We start from the raw sequence: 21,830 nt of genomic DNA on the forward strand, positions 1-21,830 counted from the left end.
GTCATTCGAAATGTTCGGATAATTACCGTAAAAACATCTCTGGCAGTGTTTATGAGAAAGGTTCATAGAGAGCGCCATAGAAAAAAAAATAAAGATTCGATTTAAATTTTCGTTTAATGATAAAACATATGCGTGAGCCAATTCGCAATTATGAAAATTTCTAACAAATCGAGGGAGCCTCCTCCCACACCTAAATCTACTCAAAATAAAAGGCTCTCGAAATCGCTGATTGAAATGGCTCGAAGGTTTTTAGATTTAATTATATTATTTAATCACTTTAAATCAATTTCGAATAAATTAAACGCACTTAAACTACTTTAGATATTGTTAAAATTTACTGACCGATATTATTCCCCACCAAGGTTGGTCTAACTCGCAGAGTACCAAATAACTCTACGAAGAGATTTGATTATACTCCACAGTTTATTTGTTTTATAGAAAATCAATAAAAGACTGCTTTTTACTTTTCTACTATTTTTTATTTTCAATAGACTTAAACATAATTTTATTTAAATAATTTCTATACAAAATAACAAAACTATTGCACTTCTACAAAGAGTATTATGGAATAGAAATATTAACGTATTCTCGTCGGTATGTCCACATACTTCCAGTTCGATATAGTATAAAATTGATTTACGTACACAAGAAATAACAAAAGTTTGTTTTTCCTCTATTTTGTTCAGGAACAACTTTTTATATATCAATAAGGATTGTTGAAGCGGAAGAATTGCACATTATTCTTAGTTAAAAATAACATTCACTTCTTATTTTACTTTCAACGTTTCGGACCAATCTAAAGGCAGTAGTACGACGGCCCTACCAAAATGTCAAGAAGGGTTTTCCCTTCGAGCCTTATCAGAACAGTTATTAAAACGTTAGCCTTTAGTGAAGGGTTAATTTTAACTGAAACTTATGTACAATTCCGCCCTTACTTGTGCGTGAGGTGTTACTTCCTCCTAAAAATAAAAGAATAAATGACGATCCGTCTCAAACGTAACAGTTTCTGTTGCACTAACATATTTACCACAAAGGGTTAGTAACTTATGGTATCTAGTATCACCCACACTATAGCATCGTCAGTGAGCGTTAAAGCCTACAGACAACACCTCAAATTTTAATCAAAACTGACATGAAGGTAAGGACTAAAAGTTGTTTTTGTTCTGATTTTAGAAATTGAGGAATTATGATAAAAATGATGAGTTTTCGGATTTTATTTCCAGAAAGAGGGTTAGCTTCCACCTATGCTATGAAAAAACCATTTCGTAGACCGGTAAAATTTAACTTTTAACATCGAACAACGTCAGTGTACAGCTAAAACCAACTCTTTATGCACCAATTACGAGACCACACACCCATTACTTTCCGGTGTTATTGAACTCTCGATACTTTGACTACACAATTGACCATCGGTCACATTTAAAGTTCCCTCTTTGACTCCCCCAAGATCCGTTACACTTACACTCCTGTTATTAACACTTTTTTTGCTTTTAACATTAGTCACGGATGGATTGTTGTCCTGGCTTTGACTAGATTTGCGCGAACGCGGTTTTTGTGAGGTTGACACCTTGTGGAGAGTGGCAGAGACCGCTTGCTGGTATTCAACAATTTGCTGATGCTGAATTTTGGTTTCCAGGATCCTCGCAAGAACAGACATTTGGTTCTGGACAGCCAACATGAAGGCTTTGTAACCCAAGCTAGAAGAAATATTTAAAACTCAGAATGGCTGAAGAAACATTGGTAAAATATGAAAAACTGGACCAGTTCGATTTTATTCAATCATTAGGATTCATTCGGGAATTATTGTGAAGAATTGAGAGACTTCGCTCAAATAGCAATCGACGTTGGAGCATTCTTATATCGTGAACGCTTGCAAATTGATCCAGGTTTTTTCGTTATTGAATTATATTAATTGTCCAATAACTTATTTACACGTGGCAACGCAGAGCTTGTCTTTTATTTTCACAACAATTTGTCATGTCTAATTTTCAAATGAAGATGAAGTTGCTGGACTTTCCAAGTTTCCTCAAGGAAATTAAATAAACATGAAAATTAAGATAAAATAGTGTGGGACAAAGTAACAATTAGTGTTGTAAGTTTTTTTTCTTTCCATATACGCTTTGCCAGCCAAGTGACAAATTAAAGGCGATGTTATGAAACTTACCTGCATCCTCCAAACGAAATGAGAACGAACTTAAATACTATACCGAGATACTAGAAAGAGCTGTGCATAATGCGCGTTTATAAGTAGATAATTTTCGTAAAAATATATAGCAATTAAAAAACTTCAATAGTACACGTACTATCAATTGACGCAATCCCCGGACGGAAACAAATGAAAACGAAACAAAGATGGAACAAAACAATGTTTGTATCTATTAATATACCGTGATTGTATAACTCAGAAGTGACAACGCCGTGTTTTTTTTTAATTCTGTACATTAGCAGTAAGTTCAGTGTTAAACTGAAGACAATGTTACTGGACTTACAAGAAATTGATCTTTTATAATAGACAACTTGCCATTCAGCGTTGGTCCAATAGTTGAAAATAATCAGGCTTTGGCGCAGCCTAGACACAGACTCGATGGACTGATCCTGAGATTTGGCAGCGTTAACCGTGCGTAGCACCGCCATTGCGTCACGAAGAAGCACCGAAATAAGTAGAGACCACTCTAAACAGCTTGCTTCCATGAACAATTGCAACAAGTACCTACAGAAATAAATTAAAACCCTAAAAATGTTTCTCCTCGACAATTTGGTGAAGTTATTCTTCTGTCAAATGAACTTCGGCTCATACCTCAACTGAATTTCGGACTTATGCGAGCCTCTACTGTCCGTATTGGACAACTGCTCCAGAATCTGCGTGGACGGAACCTCCCAATTCTCTGTGCTGGGACTGCCCAATATATCACGATCGTCTCCCCATACCGAACTCACTGTGCTCATCATCGACTCATCTATGGCGTTGTTGTTACTTTGTAATGTTGTTGTTGGCAGACCTGTAAAACGAACTTCATTTTCTTTCCTATCAATATGAGAAACTGAACATACCCAAACTTAAATTTGTACTAAAAACGTCTCCACCTTCCCCTGCAAAAAAAGACAATTTCTTCTCTCTAGGACTGACCGGGTCTCTGACTGATTGGTCAGTCTTGACCTCTACTTCCAAGTCTATTTCGTCGGCGATTTGGCTGGACTGCTCTAGAGTGTCGATAGGAGTGACGAGTCCGCGATAAGCCAATCCTTGGAAGCTCATATACCCACTATCCCCTACCCTACTGGAAGTAGTTGGTTGGAGGACCTCGATCTTAAGGGAGCGTAGTTGGTCTTCTAGCACATTAGTGGGAGGAGAATCACCAAGAGATTGAGTTTCTATAAGAAACTCAGTCAAACTTTAAAAGATCATAAAAAGATAAAAAAATCATACTGGAAAAACTTTGTCTAGGCGACAAAGTGGAGGGTGTGGGATAGGGCCAATGGAATTCTTCATGCAGCTGTTTTAAGGCGGTGACAAAATCATCAATTCTAGCAGCTCTGTCCCTCTCCTTACCCAACCATGCAACCAAATGAAAGTCTAGATGAGCGGCAAAGTAGCCCAAATCAGTGAGACGCTGATTGGAGAGGAGCCGCCTCGCATGCTTTTGCAGAATTACGTCGATAAAGAACTCTTCGGCAGTGTTGCTTGGTGAATTCCTACAAGCAACTTTATTTACCTCAATTCAAAAATTTAAATAACTGAAATTTTATTTATTTATTCGAATTACTGAATACTTGTTAAATTTACGAATAATAAATGGTTGGACTGTGAGTTCGGTATGCTTTTGTCCGAACAAAAATTTAAAATGAGTTAATACTGATAATTAGCCGTTGAATATGTGACAATTAGATTTTGTTTTTACTACAATTGATTCTCTCTATTATTTTATCTGTAAGTTTCGAAATTCAAACGACTTGACAAAAATACATGAACTCTTGATAAACAAACTTACCTAGAATCACTTTTCGGTAATGAATTATTCGGCACAGACTTCTTCCGACTCGGATTGGGAGATTCCGGGAGAATGTTCATTTTTTCGACAGGACTGGTTTTCTCCACTACTTTCGGGGACACAGTGGTACTGTATGACCTCACCCTGCTACCCTGCACATTACCCAAGATTAGAGATATTTCTTCTGCGTTCGGGCTAACCGGGGGAGTTTGTTTACTGTTCAATTTACTGGGCAAGATGATGGAATTACGAGGAGATTCGACATCATTCGGATCTGAGGAGAATCGGGGAAAATAAAAATGATTATTTAAATCATTAATCATTTAGTTTCTAGCAAATGGCATTTATACCTATATCGAGCTTTTCACGACTTGATTTAAATTTCTTCTCTCTTTAGAAGTTTTGCTTTTCAATATTATTAAAATCCTTACCAATTGCCCTCAGAAAGCGAACGAGGTCTTTGGACAATTCCCACTTAGACTGATCCAAGGCCGTATTTAAAAGCAGAGTGGCGTATTGGCGACTAACCGAAGAGGTTTCTAGATTCTGGGAAAATAAAATTAAAAAAAGAAAGTAACACATCTTTTATTTCAAATAGGTCTTTTCTTGCCTGCAAGATAATGAGATACGAGGCAGCCGTATCCAAATGACTCTTGGCCATGCATTCCTGGAATAAATCCTTGGGTTTCCCAGCCGCTGAAAACAAATAGGGCCAAAGGGCAATTTCAGTTTTGCGCGCGCACTGAACCACCGTTTGTAGATACACCGGAAACTCCATTATAAACTCGATTACGCTGGGCAATTGAGCGTCTGGAATTGGTTCTTTGCTAGTCGCTTCCTCTTCCAATACCTACGGCCAAGAAACAGGATTAGAAAAAAAATCAGAAACAACTACTAAATTAATACCTCGTGGAGTAACAGTTCCAAAGAGTGCGGAAAATATGGTAAACTCATGCAACTCTTAGCAATTTCCCAAGCGTGATAGCCCAAGTTTCTCCTGATTAGCTGCCTTAATATTTGGTGCAGGTACACTTGGCTCTAAAATGGAGAAAATACAAGTAGCTATAACAAACAACTTTTTAATGCCTATATAGCTTCCGATTCTATAGAAACAAGTAAAAGAGAATGCATTTTTGGGCAACGTTCATTTCATTGGAAAAGAGTTTATTTCTCACCCTGACGTGGTCGTATAGAATCAAGGCCATAATCGCTTATTTCACTGAGAGTAACTGACATTTGTATATCGAACCGAATTCAGAAAATAGCTGTAAACAATTGTTTATTTAACATAAACTCAGAAGTGCAAAAGAAAACTTGGCGGCCATTATGTGATGAAAGCTTAAATGGCCACAAGTCACAATACCCTAACTTTCGTTTCACGAACTTTTAAACACTCACGGTTCTTTGTAGGACGCTAAAAGGTAACGAAAAAGGCGAGTTTTGATCGGACGAATATAGAACGGTGTCATTTTCTGCTCCTAATATAATGGCGTCTTCAAATAGTATTGCTAAAACCAAAAAATAATGTAGTAGAAAGAATAAATACAATTTCGTAGAAAAAAAAATTATTCTTACCTAAAGGATATATTTTTAACTGGAAAGGTAACATGATCCTTTTGGACATAAAACTATGTTGTTTATCCCCGTCTCTAGGATACAGGGGCAGCCAAACTCGCATTCCGTGGGAACCACAAAATAGCCACAAAGCCTCAGTTAAATGGGCCTGGAATGATAAATATTGTTGATATCAATGATAACGACGCATTGCGGACGCTAGAATCAATGCCATTTAAAATTTTCGAATGTTATCAAAAACTCACCTTATCCTGAGCTCTCCTGGCCGGCACCCACACATTCTCCACGCAGCTGGCTAATACGGTAGGCATCAAACAAGTGAACTTGTGTCCATTCTTGGTCTCCCTCTGGATCAATAATAACCTACCGCTCACGTTTAACACGATACTTTCGGCCGCCTTCTGAACTGTGTTCTTCGATGCCATTTCGGTCCTCAACGCTGTCAATGTGACAGATACGATGCAAGCGGGATGCACCGCGAGGGCCGATACATCAATGGTTTGAACTTTGATGACGTCAACATCACCGACTAAAAAATTTTACCACGTCAAATTGTGTAACGTTTGCAATTAATAATGGATACTTTCAAATGTTACAGCAAACAAATTTTGCAGATTGACAGTTTATATATAGAGACGTACCAGAATCTTTTTGGTGCAAATGCCAAATGCTGATTTGCGCATCCGTACAGAATACAATCAGCTGATCTTCTAGGATGTTCATGAGTGAAATGGGCGCCCCCACTGCGACTATTTTGCAAAATTTATTGTCAAGTCTAGATTCGCGGGAGTAGAATCTTATTTGGTCGGAATTGTCGACGATGCTGTAACAACCTAGAACGAGGTAGTCACGCCACCACAAAAGACCTCCTGCCACAAGGAAATCCTTTTCCTGACTTTCGTTGCCAAATAACTTCCACCTCCGGGTGTTTAAGGAATAGTGGGCGATGCCAGTGCGACCCGCTACTGCCACGTTTTGACCGTCAGCGTCTATTGCCGAATACTGAAAATACACACCGACAAATATTACAAGATTAACTTTCCTGAGAAAAATAATAAAGATTTAATTTAACTTAATAGCCGCAGCGAATAAAGTCATTGTCTTTCTTAATTTTATTGTCATATTGTTGTTGTTCGAAAATTAACTTGATCTTGCCGAGGATCCTGAATAGTAAGGGTTATTATTACAATGCTACGAGCATCAAATTAAGACACAACTACTCACCCTGATAGGCCAGTTTGTGGCCGAATAAGTGGACGGCACTGGTATAACTAGCCATTGCCGGCCCTCCGCCAGGGTTGTGGTGGTGTTGGCGTTTTCGCCAAAAACCATTTCCTCTCTGTTTGATCTTTCCGAAAAGGTTTTAATAAGATTTTCGGCTGAATTTACGTACAAACGGTCTTCGCCCTGAAGATATAAATGACTCTGATGGCTCTAAAAATTACAGTTTTATTTAACACATGAAATCTCAATCGCGACCACTGGAACTGACACCAAAGGAGGGTTCAAATAAATAAATGACAGGGCTTCAAATTGAAGTACTAAACTTGAGTCATTTAGCAACTGTACCCAGTTGTTACAAGTTAAATAATCAAATAGGTTGCTGTTTAAAGGCATCATTATTCTAGTTTTAACTTTGAGAATTTTGTACTTTTGAAACCTCCTTAGTAAAAAACAAATACGGACTTACCATGCTGGGATTTATAGTCAAAGCACTTTTAACAAAATCAAGCTGAATCAAGTTGGTAGCACCCAATGAGTTGAGGGCAACGTTGCCATTTTGACAAACGTCATTATCTAACTTCTTCAATGATTTGGAGCCACTGCCTTCCCTTATCATCCATAACTGATACCCTTCAGTAGAAAAGTCCTAAAAAAGTAACTAAATTGGGAATCAAGCAATTATAAGTTGAATTGATAAAGTATACCATAGATAAAATCCTTAACGGATTACACCTTTGAATGTCAACATTCAATCCATAATCCCAGCCCAGTGAGCACATAAGGAGAGCTCCAAAAGTAGACCACATGCCTATACCCCCTGAAGGAAAATAAAACTTAAGAATATTTTTAAACTAAAGACAGCTAACTACCTTGAGACCATGAGGCTATCAAAGCTGACCCATCAGGTGTCCACAAAACGTTACTCACAGCCCCTGGACAACCAGGGTAATCTTTGCTACTTAAAAGACAAGTGTGAGACACCTCCAACCCCCCTGTTGAGTCGTCTACGTAATAAACTACACACTCAGAACTAAAATATAAGCTTAATTAGTATAATTAATGAGATCTTGGAGCTTTAATTTTCACTTGACACGTCCAAAAGTTATCAGTCTGTACTTATGATTAATGGTAGTGCATGTGACGTCCTCAATGCTTTGAGCCCAAATCCCTTGTACTTGCTACAAAAAACAACCTCAAGTATAAAATCTAAAAGTGCTAATTTTCACTTACATTAGGATCAAATTTTAGTGATGTGGCAGTTAAGAATGCTGCTCTTCCGTCGTTCAAAACAATAGAAAATCCCCCCACTAAAGGGGAATACTCAATATCAGTTATATAAATATTGTCTTCCACTATAGGGATTGCTGTAATTACCGAGATAAATTAAGAAGAAATGTTAAATGAAACTATCCAACCTTTAGAAACTTGCTGATTAATACAAAAAGGGATTCTTCGTAGATCTAAAGTGTAATCTCTATTTTGACTTCCATCCCACTTATACCGTAACACATGGTTCTCTGTTGTGGAAAGCATGATTTCTGTCATAGTGATACATACTATGCCAGTTATTTTACCATCCCACACTAAGGCTTCATCACTCTTAAAAGGAAATTAGATTTAGTAAAAATTAAAAAGATTTTGAGTCCCTTACAATTTCTAAAGATAAGGGCGGAATTGTTTCCTTAATAAATAACTCAGCACTGTCCCTCCTTAAATTAGCATGAGGGGAGTCAGTCTGGACATAAAGTCCTTTTTGATTTGATATTACATTGAGCTTGTAGTAAAGCAAATGTCCTTCTGAGGTCTGAAATAAATCAACTGATTTGATTATTTTGTCCAATTTGATGGTGTTGAGCTTACAGCTATGACAATTTTGCTGGAATCAGGTTTCCATTCTGCTGTAACATTTGTTCCAAATTTCTCCAGAGATTTCATATCTCTGCGGTGAAATACAATAGGTACACATGGCTGCAAAAAATGGATGATTATGAAAAATATTTAACAATTTCATAAATATTTCAAATTCAGGTTTTCGATAAGATTTTTTATTACATTACAGGAGATTTAAGATCATGTATAGAAAATGAATGTTGAGCAATTGGAATATATAAGATAATTCCTCCTGAAATTAAGCAAAAAAGGGCAATAATCTTTAAATATTGAAAAAGTATGACTTTAAAACTCTAATGGTTATGGAAACTTACATGTTGATAGTATACAAGGTGTTCTTAAATAAATGTGTGTAATTAAATCTCTCCCTATCATTTTGTTTTGCTATCTGTTTATACCAAAAGTTTGTAAGCAAATCCTACACTTTTCAGCATCAATATTAAACTAATATTACAAAAAACACAATTGTGTTATTAATAAGGGTCCTAAATCAAGGTAATGGTATAAAAAGCTTTCAAGTGATAGGTACAAGACAAATTTTTTTTTTTAATCTTTTCTAATTGGTGATCTTTCAAAGAGACTTGCACTCCATTTAAATAATAATAGGTACCTTGCAGAACCATATTGCCAAAGAATCATCGGTTAAAATAGCGACTAGTATCCTATCCCTGTTGCATTTTATTTGTTTGTGGGAACCCTGACCTAAATCGGGTACTTGTACTACTTTGGGCCATCCAGTGGGAAAATACATCTTCTGCAACGCTTCAGCACTTCATTACCGGATCTTTAATGTTCCTAAACTAGTAATGGTAATTGTTTATGGTATTCTTTCAAAGAAAAAGCAGTTATCATGCATTTGTTTTGGATTTTAATTATTTCCTAAAAAATGCATTAATGTATAATTAAATTTATTTTTGACACTAGATTTGACAGACCCCATATGTTAAATGGCGTCACTAATTTTAGGATTAAATTATTTAAAATAGCTAAATCTTTTTCCGTCTGTTTTTCTTCATTTTCCGTTCGTTAAATGACACATTAACGCATTCTTTGTACACTATCTGTGCTCGACTAGGAGTGAGAAGGCGAAAGCCACTTATAGTGAAACTTAACCTCACTATTTTAACCCAAGAAATTCGGAGAGCAGGAGATCTATAAAACCATTTTTTTATTGTTATTTACTGAATTAAACATAAAAGTAATGGTTATTTTTAAAGAACGTTAATTAATATACTTATATTTAATGTTTTTCGTTGCATTTAACCGAATCTCCTAACCTCCTAACGTACAGTTGTGTTTATGGTGAGTTTCAATCTAGTTACAGGTATATATTCGTTTCTAAACAACTGTATATACTAACCATAAAAAAATAAAAACAAAATTTTCTATTTTTGTTTTTTTTCTTTCGAATATATTTGTAAGTGGAAAATAAGCTGCAATTTTAACCTGCTTAAATTGGCTCTTAGTAGGTTATAGGCACAGGCATTGTCTTATATATTTCTCCTGAAATAGCGAACCAAGTCTTCACTAATTTTCATACAGGTAAAAAGAGCATAGAGAATGTTCCTTAATGATGTGCCGATATTTTAAGGTGGGATTCTATATGAAAGAATAATGATAGTTATATAAACTATGATCTAAAAATGTTTCGTTACCAAAACACAGAGCTGCAAAGTTTTATAAAAAAATAAAACTTAATGAATATTTCTGAAACCGCTTGAGATATATCAATGAAATTTAATATGTAAGGATTGTTTATAAAGGGGCATTAATTGCAATAAAAATATGCTTTTCGATGCAAATTTCTTCGAAACTATTTGAATACGACAAATGAAGCAATCGAAAAGTTAACATATTATGGATTGACAGTAATGGAATAAGAATTTCAACTAACAAAAAAAAAAAAAAAAAATATTGTAATAAGTCACTAGATTGCATTAGCAAAAGATAAAATAGAAGGAACAGATTTCGATAATAAGAATAAACTTTCTTTTTTCTTTTTTTTTTTGACAAAAATTAGTGGCGCATCTTCTTTTTATTTTAAAATATTTAAGTAAGGTGTAACTCATATTTCATTACGGTATCAACTTATAATGTGTTAAATTTTCTATTGTGTTTGTTTGTCGCATTAAAATAGTTTTGATTAAATTTGCATTGAAATGCATATTTTTACATCAATTAATGCCTCTTTATAAAATGTCTTTATGTACCAAATTTCATAGAAACATTTCAAGCTGTTTCGGAAATATTCATTAAGTTTCATTTTCTTCCGAAAATTTTGCAGTCCTGTATTTTGGTAATAAAGGATGTTTGGAACATAGTTTATATAACAAACTATCATTATTATTTCATTTAGAATACCACCTTAAAATATCCGCACATTTCTAAGGAACACCCTGCATATAAGGAGTTTGGAAAGTGATTCTGGGGAAACTTGGGACTTTATTTTGATAGCGAAAGGAAGTTTTTTGTGTTACATGTTGAAAAAAAGGCCATTTCTTTAGAGACATATAATTCTAGTGTGATATAATTAAAGTTGGTTGGTTCAGTATCACTGTAGTGTAGTGTAAAGAGCTATATAAAAATTAAATAATCTTTGTCAAACAAAAACATCCTTTTCCTCTATAAAATCTTTAAACATAGTTTTACATTAGTTTATTTCTATTTTCAGCTCTCAGTCGTCACATTATCTACCAATCAAACTTCCACTAAATACCAAGATTATTTAAATTTCAATCATGTTCACCACCAAATCTTTTATAAAAAAAAACAAGATTGGCAACTTCCTCAAAAACGTCAAGGAACACTATATCAGAGATGACATTTCATGTGGAATTTCTAGCTGCACCAAATGCCAAACCGAATCATCCAGCCATTTATCAAAGTATCAATTCAACAAATGCTCCCTCTATGACTTCAATCATTTCATCATTTTGGATACAAACATAATCCTTCATCAGATTGATGTATTGGAAGAACCAGTTCTTTGCAACGTAATTATTTTGCACACTGTATACAAAGAGGTGAAGCATAGAAGTTTGCCTATATACAAGCGGTTAAATACCATAATTGATAACCCCAATAGACATTTCTATGTGTTTGTTAATGACCACCACAAAGATACTTATCTCCCTGAGGAGCAAGGCGAATTAATTAATGATCACAATGACAGATGTATTAGGAAGACCGCAGCGTGGTACATAACTCACCTACCAAAGAAGCATTTCGTGCTTATCACGGACGATTCCAAAAACAGAGAGTTAGCTGTCGCAGAAAACATTCCTGCCTGCACTATTACTCAATACGTGAAAAATCTCGAAAACAATGCTTTGTTAACGGATAAGTTATCGATGAATGACAGCTTTGCAAAGGCGGAAGAAAAGGATATTTTCCCACCTCATCTCTCCACTGCAGAGCTGCTAAAAGGCATCAAAGAGGGAATTTTGCATCAAGGCACCTTTAGAGCCTCAAAAGACAATTTTCTGGAGGGATTTGTCAATGTGGAAAGTTTCAAGGATCCGATTTTAGTTCAAGGAAGGAGTGGTCTTAATAGAGCTGTAGACGGTGATATTGTGGCAGTTGAAATTTTTAAAAAAGAAAACTGGGTTAGTCCCAGTGAAATTATACTGGAAGATGAAGGAGCTTCAGATGAAACTATTGAAGATGTGGAGGAAAAGGAGCGGGTTTTAAAGAGCGCTAAAGTGCACGAATCAGAAATAAAACCCACGGGGAGAGTTGTGGGAATAGTGCGAAGAAAATGGAAGCAGTACTGCGGCATTCTTCAAGGCAATTCCGAGGGTTTATACCAGATCTTCGTGCCTGCTAACAAGTTTGTCCCTAAAGTGAGAATTGAAACTCGCCAGGGGGAGTTTTTAAGAACTCAGAAGCTTATAGTAACAATAGACTCGTGGCCCAGATATTCGCGATACCCTCACGGTCATTTCGTAAGAGCTTTAGGCCGAATTGGCAGCCAGGATACTGAAAACGAAGTAGTTTTACTTGAGCATGATGTACCTCACAGTCAGTTCTCAGAAGAAGTCCTTAGCTGTCTGCCAAAGCTGCCCTGGATTATCACCGAAGAGGACGAAAAGAGGAGGGAGGACCTCCGAGATATAGATATATGCTCAGTGGATCCTCCAGGATGTACTGATATTGATGATGCTCTTCACTGTCGCCTTATCGAAGAAGGGAAATTTGAGGTTGGAGTCCATATTGCCGATGTGTCTCATTTTGTTCGACCTGGAACAGCAATTGATCTGGAAGCAGCATCCAGGGCTACCACCGTTTATTTAGTGGGCAAGCGCATTGATATGGTACCGCAGTTGTTAAGCTCAAACTTGTGCTCTCTTCGAGAAGGTGAAGAGCGGTTTGCATTTTCTTGCGTATGGGAAATGGATTTCGAGGCCAATATTCTGAGCACCAAGTTCCACAAAAGCATAATAAAATCTAAAAGATCAATGACGTATGAAGAAGCCCAGCTGACCATCGATGACCAGACGAAAACTGATTCTATAGCGCTATCTCTGAGGAATCTTAACAAATTGGCCAAAATTTTGAAACTGAGAAGACTGGAGAAGGGGGCTTTAGTTTTGGCCTCAACGGAAGTGAAAATTATGATGGATTCCGAGACGATGGAGCCTTTAGATGTTGAAGTGAAGAAATTGTATGAAACAAACTCTATGGTTGAAGAATTTATGCTTCTGGCTAATATTAGTGTGGCACAGAAAATATTGAAAGACTTTCCCGATTGTGCCATGCTGAGAAGGCATCCAACGCCTCCAGCAATCAACTTTGACCCTCTGGTTAAGGCGGGTAGGCACCTTGGCTTTGATATTAAAATTGACTCAGGCAAGAATTTGGCAGATTCTTTAGACAAAGCAACGAAGACTGATAATCCCTATCTTAATACCATGCTTAGAATGCTGGCTACTCGCTGTATGCTTCAAGCCGTGTATTTCCCTAGTGGGACATTGCAAAAAGACGATTTCTACCATTACGGCCTGGCTGTACCCCTCTATACTCACTTTACCTCTCCAATAAGAAGATACGCAGACGTTATTGTCCATCGCTTACTGGCGGTATCTTGCGGAGCTGACAGAATTTATCCGGAACTTCTCGACAAGCAGAAATCAAGCGAGTTGTGCCAAAACTTAAATTATAGAAACCGCATGGCGCAGTACGCAGGACGAGCTTCAGTGGCCTTCAACACCCACCTCTTCTTCAAAGGCAAGCTCAACGATGAGGAGGGCTATATTTTGTATGTGCGCAAAAATGCTCTGCAAATCCTCATCCCCAGATACGGCTTAGAATGCACTTTATACTTATCGAATAAAGGAGAAAGCACGATGTTTGAGTATGACGAAGAACATCAAACTCAAAGAGCTGCTGATGTGGTGTTCCACACTTTCGACCCGGTTACGATTCGGTTGAAGTTGGACTCTAACAATATTCAGCATGAAAAATTTACAGTACAGCTGGTGAAACCGTCAGTGGCAGGATTCAGTGTACCCTCACTGGAAAAGCTGGAGAAGGAGGGCCTGAAGCCGAATGTAGAGAAGTCTGGTGGTTGGCGAAAGAGAAAGAGTGAAGGAACAAAAAAATGCAAGAAGAGTAGGTTTTCCTATTAATGAAACGTCCTTCACTAAATTGTTGATATGTATTTTTTCTATCTCGTTGACTTATTAAAACGTATTTATAAATAATTGTTTTATTGGATCTAGTCTAAGGGGTTAAATAATCAAGTCCGTTTAAATGCCCTTGATCTCGAGCTATCTGATTGGCCAGTCTCTCCTGTTCGTACCCGTCAATCCCTAATCCTAGTCTCTCTATGGCTTTTTCCCCCAATCGCCCGTTCACTTCCTGGTATTGTTTGGATCTCTTAACTCCAACTTCAGGATCGAAGGGCCATTCCACCGATTTGTGCAGAACAGGATGTCCGACTAAGTTGAATTGGACCAATTCCTTTATTAGTCCTAAAGGGTCGGCTTTCAAGGTGTTAAGCGTTGTAGTGAGGACTAGAAGACATAACTAAGAAAATAATGAAATATTATAGCAATGTGGTATGTACATCTCTGTCATTAAGGCGGTTGAAAACTACAGAAGGAATTATTTCCATTACTGGAATAATATATTATGCGGGTAGTACTAGACATGGCACTTTCCTCACGAGTAACATTGATTAATGTGCATATTCTAATGATATGCGACAGCCATCTAAACCATATACGCTTAGGTCGTTTTGCTACTCGATGGGATGTTGCATTCGCAGAAAAACCCAATGGAATATTCGTTTTCCTATATCTTTCACAACGTGGCTGGGGGCGACAAATCGCATAGCCATATAGAATTTCCTACAGAGGGATATCCATAGGATGTCCTTAACTGAAAATATATATATTCTTTTAAGGATACCCTATGATCTATTGAATAAAAATTATTTTTGTATTTTAGTGAGTACTTAAGTATGTATTATGGAATAAATATGTTTCATCTAAAATATATGGTGATTTAGGGAGCGAACTAGTAGGTATGTATGTGGTGTTCTAATTTCGATATTTGTATAGATTTGTATGTTCCAAAAACAATGGTAAAAAAGAGTTTTCCGTAATAAAGGGTAAAAAATAGAGCAATTAAGCTAAATTTGCCTTGTGCAAAAGTTTCTTGTTTTCATTCAGCAAATACTTGGTAAATATCAGAGAAAAATGAATGGAGCACTAGTTATTAATCAATTACGCACATTTTCAAAAAAAAAAACTAAAATTGAATAATACATGTTCTACTCTTAATTTTATTATCTGTCTACAATTTTTACTATTATTGGTTTATCAATAAAAATCTAATATCTCGTGAAATAAATTTGATCTAATTAAGAAAAACTACGAGTAGAATAATATATGACTGAATACAGATTAGATATAACTTTCCTTTATCTCCTACAAGCAGCCTCACAATATTAAACACTCATTTGTGACATTGTCTTACTAATTTTGTGTGTTGTTCAGTGTATTTTACATGGAATGGTAAGCAAGCAATAACGCCCTTTATCAAATATTCAAGTCATTTATCTGAAGGAAGATGGAATTGTAATTGGACGAATAGCCTCGCCCCAAAATGAATGGTGTATTATCATTTAGTATAGTGTGATATTTCATTAGAGTGAAGTTTGTCGTTCATATTTGGTTATTCAATAATTACATTTCTCAGTCCCACCCTTGTTATTGTTATATATTACTTAGAGCGTGCCCAGAGAAACTAGTAGATAATATATATATATATAATCTTTGAATATCTTTACCACGGGAATTAATTTCACGGAAAACAAACTGTTTTTAAGATAATAATTCGTTAATGATTGCATGATGTATTAAAAAAGGTTGTCGATCTTAAAAGTGGTCCTGGACAGATTTAATTTTGAAACGAAATCTGAACATAGGATTATGCTTGATTTACTGGAATTATTGGAAGATATTGATTTCTTGGGCAACAACAGCATCTTGTTAGTGAAAAACCGTCCAATTCTCCATGCAAAAGAGAGCTGTGCAATTACTTGACTCATGGTAATGTTTTAATGGACGTTCTACTCTGCAGCCCTTTAATAGCAGTGAAGTTCTATGCCAGGAAATTATAGGAGTGTAGAGAAACCATTCTGGACCACAAAGGGATTATTTTAATTGGTAGTAAAAGCTTCAGAAAAAAATTTCAATGAGAACTTCAGTAAATGCATTGAGATAATTGGTAAACAGTAGCAATCCGTTCAGTGTGCCCGTAAATGTAGCATTTACGCTCTTTGAAAACCTCGCAGAGGCAGGAAGTGATAATTTGGGGTATATTCATAGGAACGTGTTACACTATGCCTTATCAAGGCGCAACTTCTAGATGATTAGAAAGAAGAGACAAGAAAACGTATCCAGGTCTAAACCAAAATATCCTTTTGCTGAAACAGTTAATAAACTTAAAAGAATAACGATTGGTTTTGAATTTCCTAACACCTAAAATTTTTGTTAACGGTTTTTATTGACGCGTTTATTTTAATTTACAAAAAGCTTGAAACTTCAAAGAAATTTTTGTAACCTTTTCTATGGCCAACTTTACAAGCGTTTGTCTACAACTTTCCATTGATATTGAATATGTATTTTAATTTTTCAGATCTGTTTACCTAAGCCTGATTAAGATCAATTTAATTAGGCATCAGTTATTTAGTAAAATTATAATCATTTGCAAGTAAAATGTCTGGTTAAGCAACTAAAGTTGATTTCTCCAATTTCCCAAATTCAAGATCAATTATATTAACAGATTAAGAAAAGGTTAATATCAAGGCCATTTTAAGAATGAGATGCGCAATCTGGCGCCTAATAAATATTTAAGCAAACACCATTCAAAATATTGAAAATCGATTATTCATTATTTTCGCTGTCATTACCGTCGCATGATGTAGATCCATTCAAATTACTATTTCTCGTAATTCCAAATGAACTTAAAAATTTATGCACATCAAACTTACCATAGACGATACCAAAGTCTTCATGGTTCCGATAAATGGGTTATAGAACAAAGAAGTTGAATTTATAGCAAAAACTTAATCTACTATTAATAGTACCGCACCGGTGTCTTTACAGAAAGCGAAAGTAGTTGTAAAGCGTATATAAAACGTGAGCGACCATGAATTTTACCGTTCTCAAATGGGTAGCTTGACCAATTGGGAAATATATGGAAAATGATGTTTCATAAAGGATAATCGGTTTTAAATGATGACGAGACGTGACAAAATTCGTATGTCCATTTGAAATTATTTTAGCGAGTAACAATTTTTATGAATCGCAAAATTTATTACGTAACGGATTGTCGATATGATGAATAAATATGGATACATACATGCGAAATGTGTGAGCACACTTAAAACTAGCTAATGATTGCATTAATATTTAAATGTTCAGGCTTAATGAGTACGATCGTTGTTTCATAAGGTTATGGTTTTTTCAATTAACAAATCGTTAAAAAAATTGTAGTGGCAATTGCATAGACTAATATGCAAATTAAAAGCACCATCTAGCGACGACCCTTTCATTTAAGCAAACATTTCAATCAAGCTAGTTCTGGTTAGTCGTTACAAAAGTTGTTGGTCAATATCGGTTGACAACAACTTCAGATATCAGCATCCCACAAAGTTTGACAGACTTCAGAGTGATAAAGAGTTTCGTGAAATAACTACCGATTTCGATTAAAATTTTTTAGAAACCTTGCAGGATTTATAGTTTTTTATATTGAATAATTTATAAGAACTTGGCGCAGTAAACTATTGCCAATTACAATATATAGTTGTAACAATAGATAGCTAGCAACTAATTATATTATATACAGGGTGTCCTCGAATTACGTGGCCAAAATAATACCGCAGATTGTTTGAGTGAAAATAAGTCGATTTAACTAAACTTCCCTCAGTCCAAAAGGTGGTAATTATGGAGCTACAGGGTGTTAAAGTTGAAAAAAAAAATCACATTTTCTTTAATATCTTTCGATTTCTTTGAGTTAATTTCACGAAATTTCATATTTGAGGGTGTTTTAGGATACGAAATTCAAATTTATTAACGATTTAGTTGTTTCTTCTAGGGGGCGCCACAAGCGACCATTAGGACACATTTAAATCTCTGTAACTTTTTCGTGCCACGGTGTATATTATTTTGGTATTTAAAAACCTTTTTCCCTACCTTTTATACTTAGAAAAGGTATACTTTATTGACGTCGCTAGAAGCAACGGTTTTGGAGAAAAATGCATCTAAGCCTGATGATGCATGCAAATTACCTTAAAATTATTTTCCGTTAAAAAAAATTAAGTTTTTCAAAAATAATTATTAGTAAAGGTATAACAATAAGTTTTCAAAATCAGATATTATTTTGACTATTACAACGGCAAAGTCCATAAACTAACAGCATATCCACCATTTCAGAATAAGTGAATTTATTGGCCATACTTATGGATATTTACAGGAACAAGAAGCGAAACTGACAAGAAAAACTGACATTTGAGAAACAAATTCAAGTGTTAAAATGTCAATTAAAAACATAGCCAACTGAGTTATTTACTTAAAAGCGCCAACGCAAATATGCAGCGCATTAGAATTATGCGTTTTTCTCCAAAACCGTTGCTTCTAGCGACGTCAATAAAGTATACCTTTTCTAAGTATAAAAGGTAGGGAAAAAGGTTTTTAAATACCAAAATAATATACACCGTGGCACGAAAAAGTTACAGAGATTTAAATGTGTCCTAATGGTCGCTTGTGGCGCCCCCTAGAAGAAACAACTAAATCGTTAATAAATTTGAATTTCGTATCCTAAAACACCCTCAAATATGAAATTTCGTGAAATTAACTCAAAGAAATCGAAAGATATTAAAGAAAATGTGATTTTTTTTTCAACTTTAACACCCTGTAGCTCCATAATTATCAACTTTAGGACTGAGGGAAGTTTAGTTAAATCGACTTATTTTCGCTCAAACAATCTAAGGTAAAGGTAAAGGTATTATTTTGGCCACGTAATTCGAGGACACCCTGTATATCTTGAGACGTGACTTCTTCCGTTTTCACTTCCGTAGATAAGAACCCACTTCGCAAAAAAAATAAAAAATGTAAAAATATATGCTGCTTTCAGTTCTTTTAGATGGTTTTTTTTAAATCGAAAGAACTCGCAACATCGTGCTTGGTATTTGTTTTGCTAAATGGCAAAAAGTTTCCTTTGTGAATGTTGTGGTTTGAGAGTTTGTTTTCTACGCCTTTGATATTTATTCAAATCTGGATTCGGAAAATTGAAATTTTCAGCGTTTTAAGAGAATCATTACCCATATATTCATTGACGTCAACACGTTAACCATTTTTAAAATAAGTTGTGGTGTAGGATAAATGCACTGCAACATTTTCGAACTTTTAGAAAAGGTTGATATCATTATTATTCATTTTATCTTACTGTTAATCTCGATTTTACAGGAAATTGTCTTACTGATCTGTCAAAATTAACAACTACCGACATGTGTAGGTCTGCTTGTTTCCATAGACATTTTTACGACGCACTTGTTTTCATGGCAAGCTTCGTTAAAGTTTCTGGTATTTTTTTCACGTTACATGTTACTTTACATGAACTGTTTAAAATTTGAGATGTTTTTATAAAATCCAATTCCCGTTAAAATAAATAAATAAGTAATAATAAATAAACATGGCACTTTGCATGAACTATTTAAAATCCATATTACTCGAAAACGGAGCCTTATTTCGAAGTCGACAAAAAACACCTTTTTAATCTAGAAAACCATGCTTTTTCAATTCGTGTAGTCAAAATGTAGGAAAAGTTACGAGTAAAAAAGTTAGGGCCTAAAATAACCTAAGCCGGCCCTGTTTAACACACATCAAAACAAGATGTTTAAATTTCGTTTAAATTTTCTAATTTACCATAAAAATCTGAGTTAACAATCAAGATTTCATGACTTTATCTCAAACCGTTTCGAGTATATCGATAAAAAACCACCTTCAGGGTTCACCTTTTAAAAGGGTCTAGCTCCCTTTGGGTCCATTTGCCGACCTATGTTTATATGAGGTTTTCTGCCTATTTTTTATCGTACAATCACCCCCTGAAATATTTACCTCTAATTTCCGGACACCCTGTATATATGCATTGACGAAAGTAATGTTGCGAGATTGTACCAGGAATATTAGGTGGTGGTGGATTAATTTTTCAATTAAACATATAAAAAAAAATTTATATGCACTAACGCCCATTTACGTACTTTGTTTATTCGGCACCTACTTAAACATTATTTCTTAAAGCGGTTAAATGCTCAAAGAAACCAATCGAAATACACCTGTATCGAAAGGTTACTTTCACTTTTCTTTTGAAGCATGAAACTGCGCATTTAATTATTTACTTAACAACCATAGAACAGTTCTCGTTTCAAGGTTCGAGCTCTTGCAGAGTTTGACTGTATACAGTTTGAAATATGAAGGCCCGTCTTTTGGTGAGTACTTACATTTAATTCATTATACGTACTGGAAATATCTGCAGAACATGCATAGTTTGATTCGCAATAAAATACTGTAAAATAATGGTTATTACATCATTAAGAAAGTGTGGAACTTTCCTTTTTTTGAAGATGCGTGTAAAACTGCAAGGTTCTCTATTACACCATGTAAAAATATGTTTTAGTAAAGGGGAACAATGCTGTTTCAAAATCATAGATATATCTTTTACTGTAAAAAAATTTTGTATATTTATTATTTCAGGTGTGCATTTTAATATTATTTTGTTTGGCCCTAACTACTGGTCTTCAGCCAAAAGCACCCAACTTTCAGTATTTTGAAAGGTATGTATATGTGACTATATCTTATGTAATTATGGAGATTTATTATTATACAAAACCTTTTATTGTGGCCGTTTATGCTAAGAAATTTTTATTTATTAAAAATATCACGAGATTTTTTTACTTTAGGATAAATGCCATTACTTCAAATATGCCTAAACATTGATTTCTTTTTACCAGAAATGTTTTCTGAAAGGTTCTGGAACGTATATTCATTGTTTTAGACCGAAATATCGCTACCCTTACTATGATGAGAATGGGGTGGGTCGACTTCTCTATGGATATGGAGACGATAAATTATATCAGTACAAAGTTTTTACCCCTCTGGAAGGGATCCATTAAGCGGTGATTGTCCAGCTAGTTTTACCAGCGTTTTATAAACCATTTTTTTACTAGTCAATTTTTTGTACTCTACATAGGAGAGAAATCTGATATTAAGTAACAATACTAAAGTTAATTTTGTTAATAAAACTTTGACAATGGTCATTCTCTATGTTTGTTTTCTTTCTTGCCTTATAAGGCATAAGAACTGACAATAAAAAACTATTTATTGTCCATTTTGTCACTGTGGCAACATGGCGAATGTTTTTTTGTTGCTGATAAGCTGTTTAACAGTATCATAACAGTAAGAAAAAAATAATCAATTTTACCACTTCCGAACTTTGAGCGCTAAAAAGAAAGAACAATCCTATCAACAGTCATTATAGTTGTCACCTCTTTAACTTCTTGCGTTAAATAAAGAATGAAGCCGTCATTTATTTGACAACCTTGAACTTGTTGACAACTCTCTAAACGTAAGAGAACCATTACGA

At 35.1% G+C, this 21,830-nt stretch overlaps 4 protein-coding genes and 2 long non-coding RNA genes across 8 annotated transcripts; 2 read left to right on the top strand and 4 right to left on the bottom strand.

Moving 5' to 3' along the window:
* Positions 1–457: 457 nt before the first annotated feature.
* On the bottom strand, positions 458–9,596 carry Rich (Guanine nucleotide exchange factor subunit Rich). The gene is made up of 23 exons (XM_066301651.1): positions 9,289–9,596; positions 8,649–8,756; positions 8,440–8,592; positions 8,204–8,387; positions 8,019–8,152; positions 7,875–7,966; positions 7,658–7,818; positions 7,493–7,605; positions 7,255–7,434; positions 6,789–6,998; positions 6,206–6,566; positions 5,810–6,093; positions 5,565–5,712; positions 5,388–5,497; positions 4,896–5,027; positions 4,600–4,839; positions 4,421–4,535; positions 3,990–4,263; positions 3,428–3,693; positions 3,052–3,372; positions 2,798–2,999; positions 2,522–2,710; positions 458–1,697 (listed from the first exon to the last, which is right to left on the bottom strand). The coding sequence occupies exons 1-23, from the start codon at positions 9,427–9,429 to the stop codon at positions 1,340–1,342; spliced, it is 4,476 nt and encodes a 1,491-aa protein (XP_066157748.1). The 5' UTR covers positions 9,430–9,596; the 3' UTR covers positions 458–1,339.
* A 47-nt stretch (positions 9,597–9,643) lies between these two features.
* On the top strand, positions 9,644–14,380 carry Dis3 (exosome complex exonuclease RRP44-like protein Dis3). 3 transcript variants are annotated; one of them, XM_066301659.1, is made up of 2 exons: positions 9,644–10,002; positions 11,350–14,380. In XM_066301659.1, exon 2 carries the CDS (start codon positions 11,417–11,419, stop codon positions 14,303–14,305), a length of 2,889 nt encoding a protein of 962 aa, XP_066157756.1. In that variant the 5' UTR covers positions 9,644–10,002; positions 11,350–11,416; the 3' UTR covers positions 14,306–14,380. The 3 variants fall into 3 exon arrangements, with proteins under 3 accessions (XP_066157756.1, XP_066157752.1, XP_066157758.1); XM_066301655.1 differs by having other exon boundaries at positions 9,644–9,980; XM_066301661.1 differs by lacking the exon at positions 9,644–10,002 and adding an exon at positions 10,165–10,220.
* Positions 14,381–14,399: 19 nt separating this feature from the next.
* LOC136350148 (uncharacterized) lies at positions 14,400–17,599 on the bottom strand. Its single transcript, XM_066301664.1, has 2 exons — positions 17,179–17,599; positions 14,400–14,705 (listed from the first exon to the last, which is right to left on the bottom strand). The coding sequence occupies exons 1-2, from the start codon at positions 17,200–17,202 to the stop codon at positions 14,400–14,402; spliced, it is 330 nt and encodes a 109-aa protein (XP_066157761.1). The 5' UTR covers positions 17,203–17,599.
* LOC136350157 (uncharacterized) lies at positions 14,738–15,519 on the bottom strand. The gene is made up of 2 exons (XR_010734097.1): positions 15,323–15,519; positions 14,738–15,059 (listed from the first exon to the last, which is right to left on the bottom strand). It is a non-coding gene; the product is annotated as an uncharacterized lncRNA (long non-coding RNA).
* Positions 15,985–16,738, bottom strand: LOC136350161 (uncharacterized). The gene is made up of 2 exons (XR_010734098.1): positions 16,128–16,738; positions 15,985–16,072 (listed from the first exon to the last, which is right to left on the bottom strand). It is a non-coding gene; the product is annotated as an uncharacterized lncRNA (long non-coding RNA).
* A 2,841-nt stretch (positions 17,600–20,440) lies between the features above and the next one.
* On the top strand, positions 20,441–21,509 carry LOC136350152 (uncharacterized). Its single transcript, XM_066301667.1, has 3 exons — positions 20,441–20,676; positions 20,942–21,021; positions 21,243–21,509. Exons 1-3 carry the CDS (start codon positions 20,659–20,661, stop codon positions 21,358–21,360), a joined length of 216 nt encoding a protein of 71 aa, XP_066157764.1. The 5' UTR covers positions 20,441–20,658; the 3' UTR covers positions 21,361–21,509.
* Positions 21,510–21,830: the final 321 nt, after the last annotated feature.

Source organism: Euwallacea fornicatus, chromosome 2 (assembly GCF_040115645.1).
Source record: "Euwallacea fornicatus isolate EFF26 chromosome 2, ASM4011564v1, whole genome shotgun sequence".
NCBI classification, from domain to species: domain Eukaryota; kingdom Metazoa; phylum Arthropoda; class Insecta; order Coleoptera; family Curculionidae; genus Euwallacea; species Euwallacea fornicatus.

What these genes read in the sequence shown, in the direction of transcription:
- Rich (XM_066301651.1), bottom strand. Translation starts at nt 9,429, where the DNA reads ATGTATTTTCCCACTGGATGGCCCAAAGTAGTACAAGTACCCGATTTA. An exon ending in TGGCAATATGGTTCTGCAAG is followed by an intron (nt 8,757 to 9,288) that starts GTACCTATTATT and finishes CATTTTTTGCAG; the next exon opens with CCATGTGTACCTATTGTATT. An exon ending in CCAGGAGAGCTCAGGATAAG is followed by an intron (nt 5,713 to 5,809) that starts GTGAGTTTTTGA and finishes TTATCATTCCAG; the next exon opens with GCCCATTTAACTGAGGCTTT.
- LOC136350152 (XM_066301667.1), top strand. An exon ending in AACTTTCAGTATTTTGAAAG is followed by an intron (nt 21,022 to 21,242) that starts GTATGTATATGT and finishes TCATTGTTTTAG; the next exon opens with ACCGAAATATCGCTACCCTT.
- Dis3 (XM_066301659.1), top strand. Translation starts at nt 11,417, where the DNA reads ATGTTCACCACCAAATCTTTTATAAAAAAAAACAAGATTGGCAACTTC.
- LOC136350148 (XM_066301664.1), bottom strand. Translation starts at nt 17,202, where the DNA reads ATGAAGACTTTGGTATCGTCTATG. An exon ending in AGACTTTGGTATCGTCTATG is followed by an intron (nt 14,706 to 17,178) that starts GTAAGTTTGATG and finishes TTATTTTCTTAG; the next exon opens with TTATGTCTTCTAGTCCTCAC.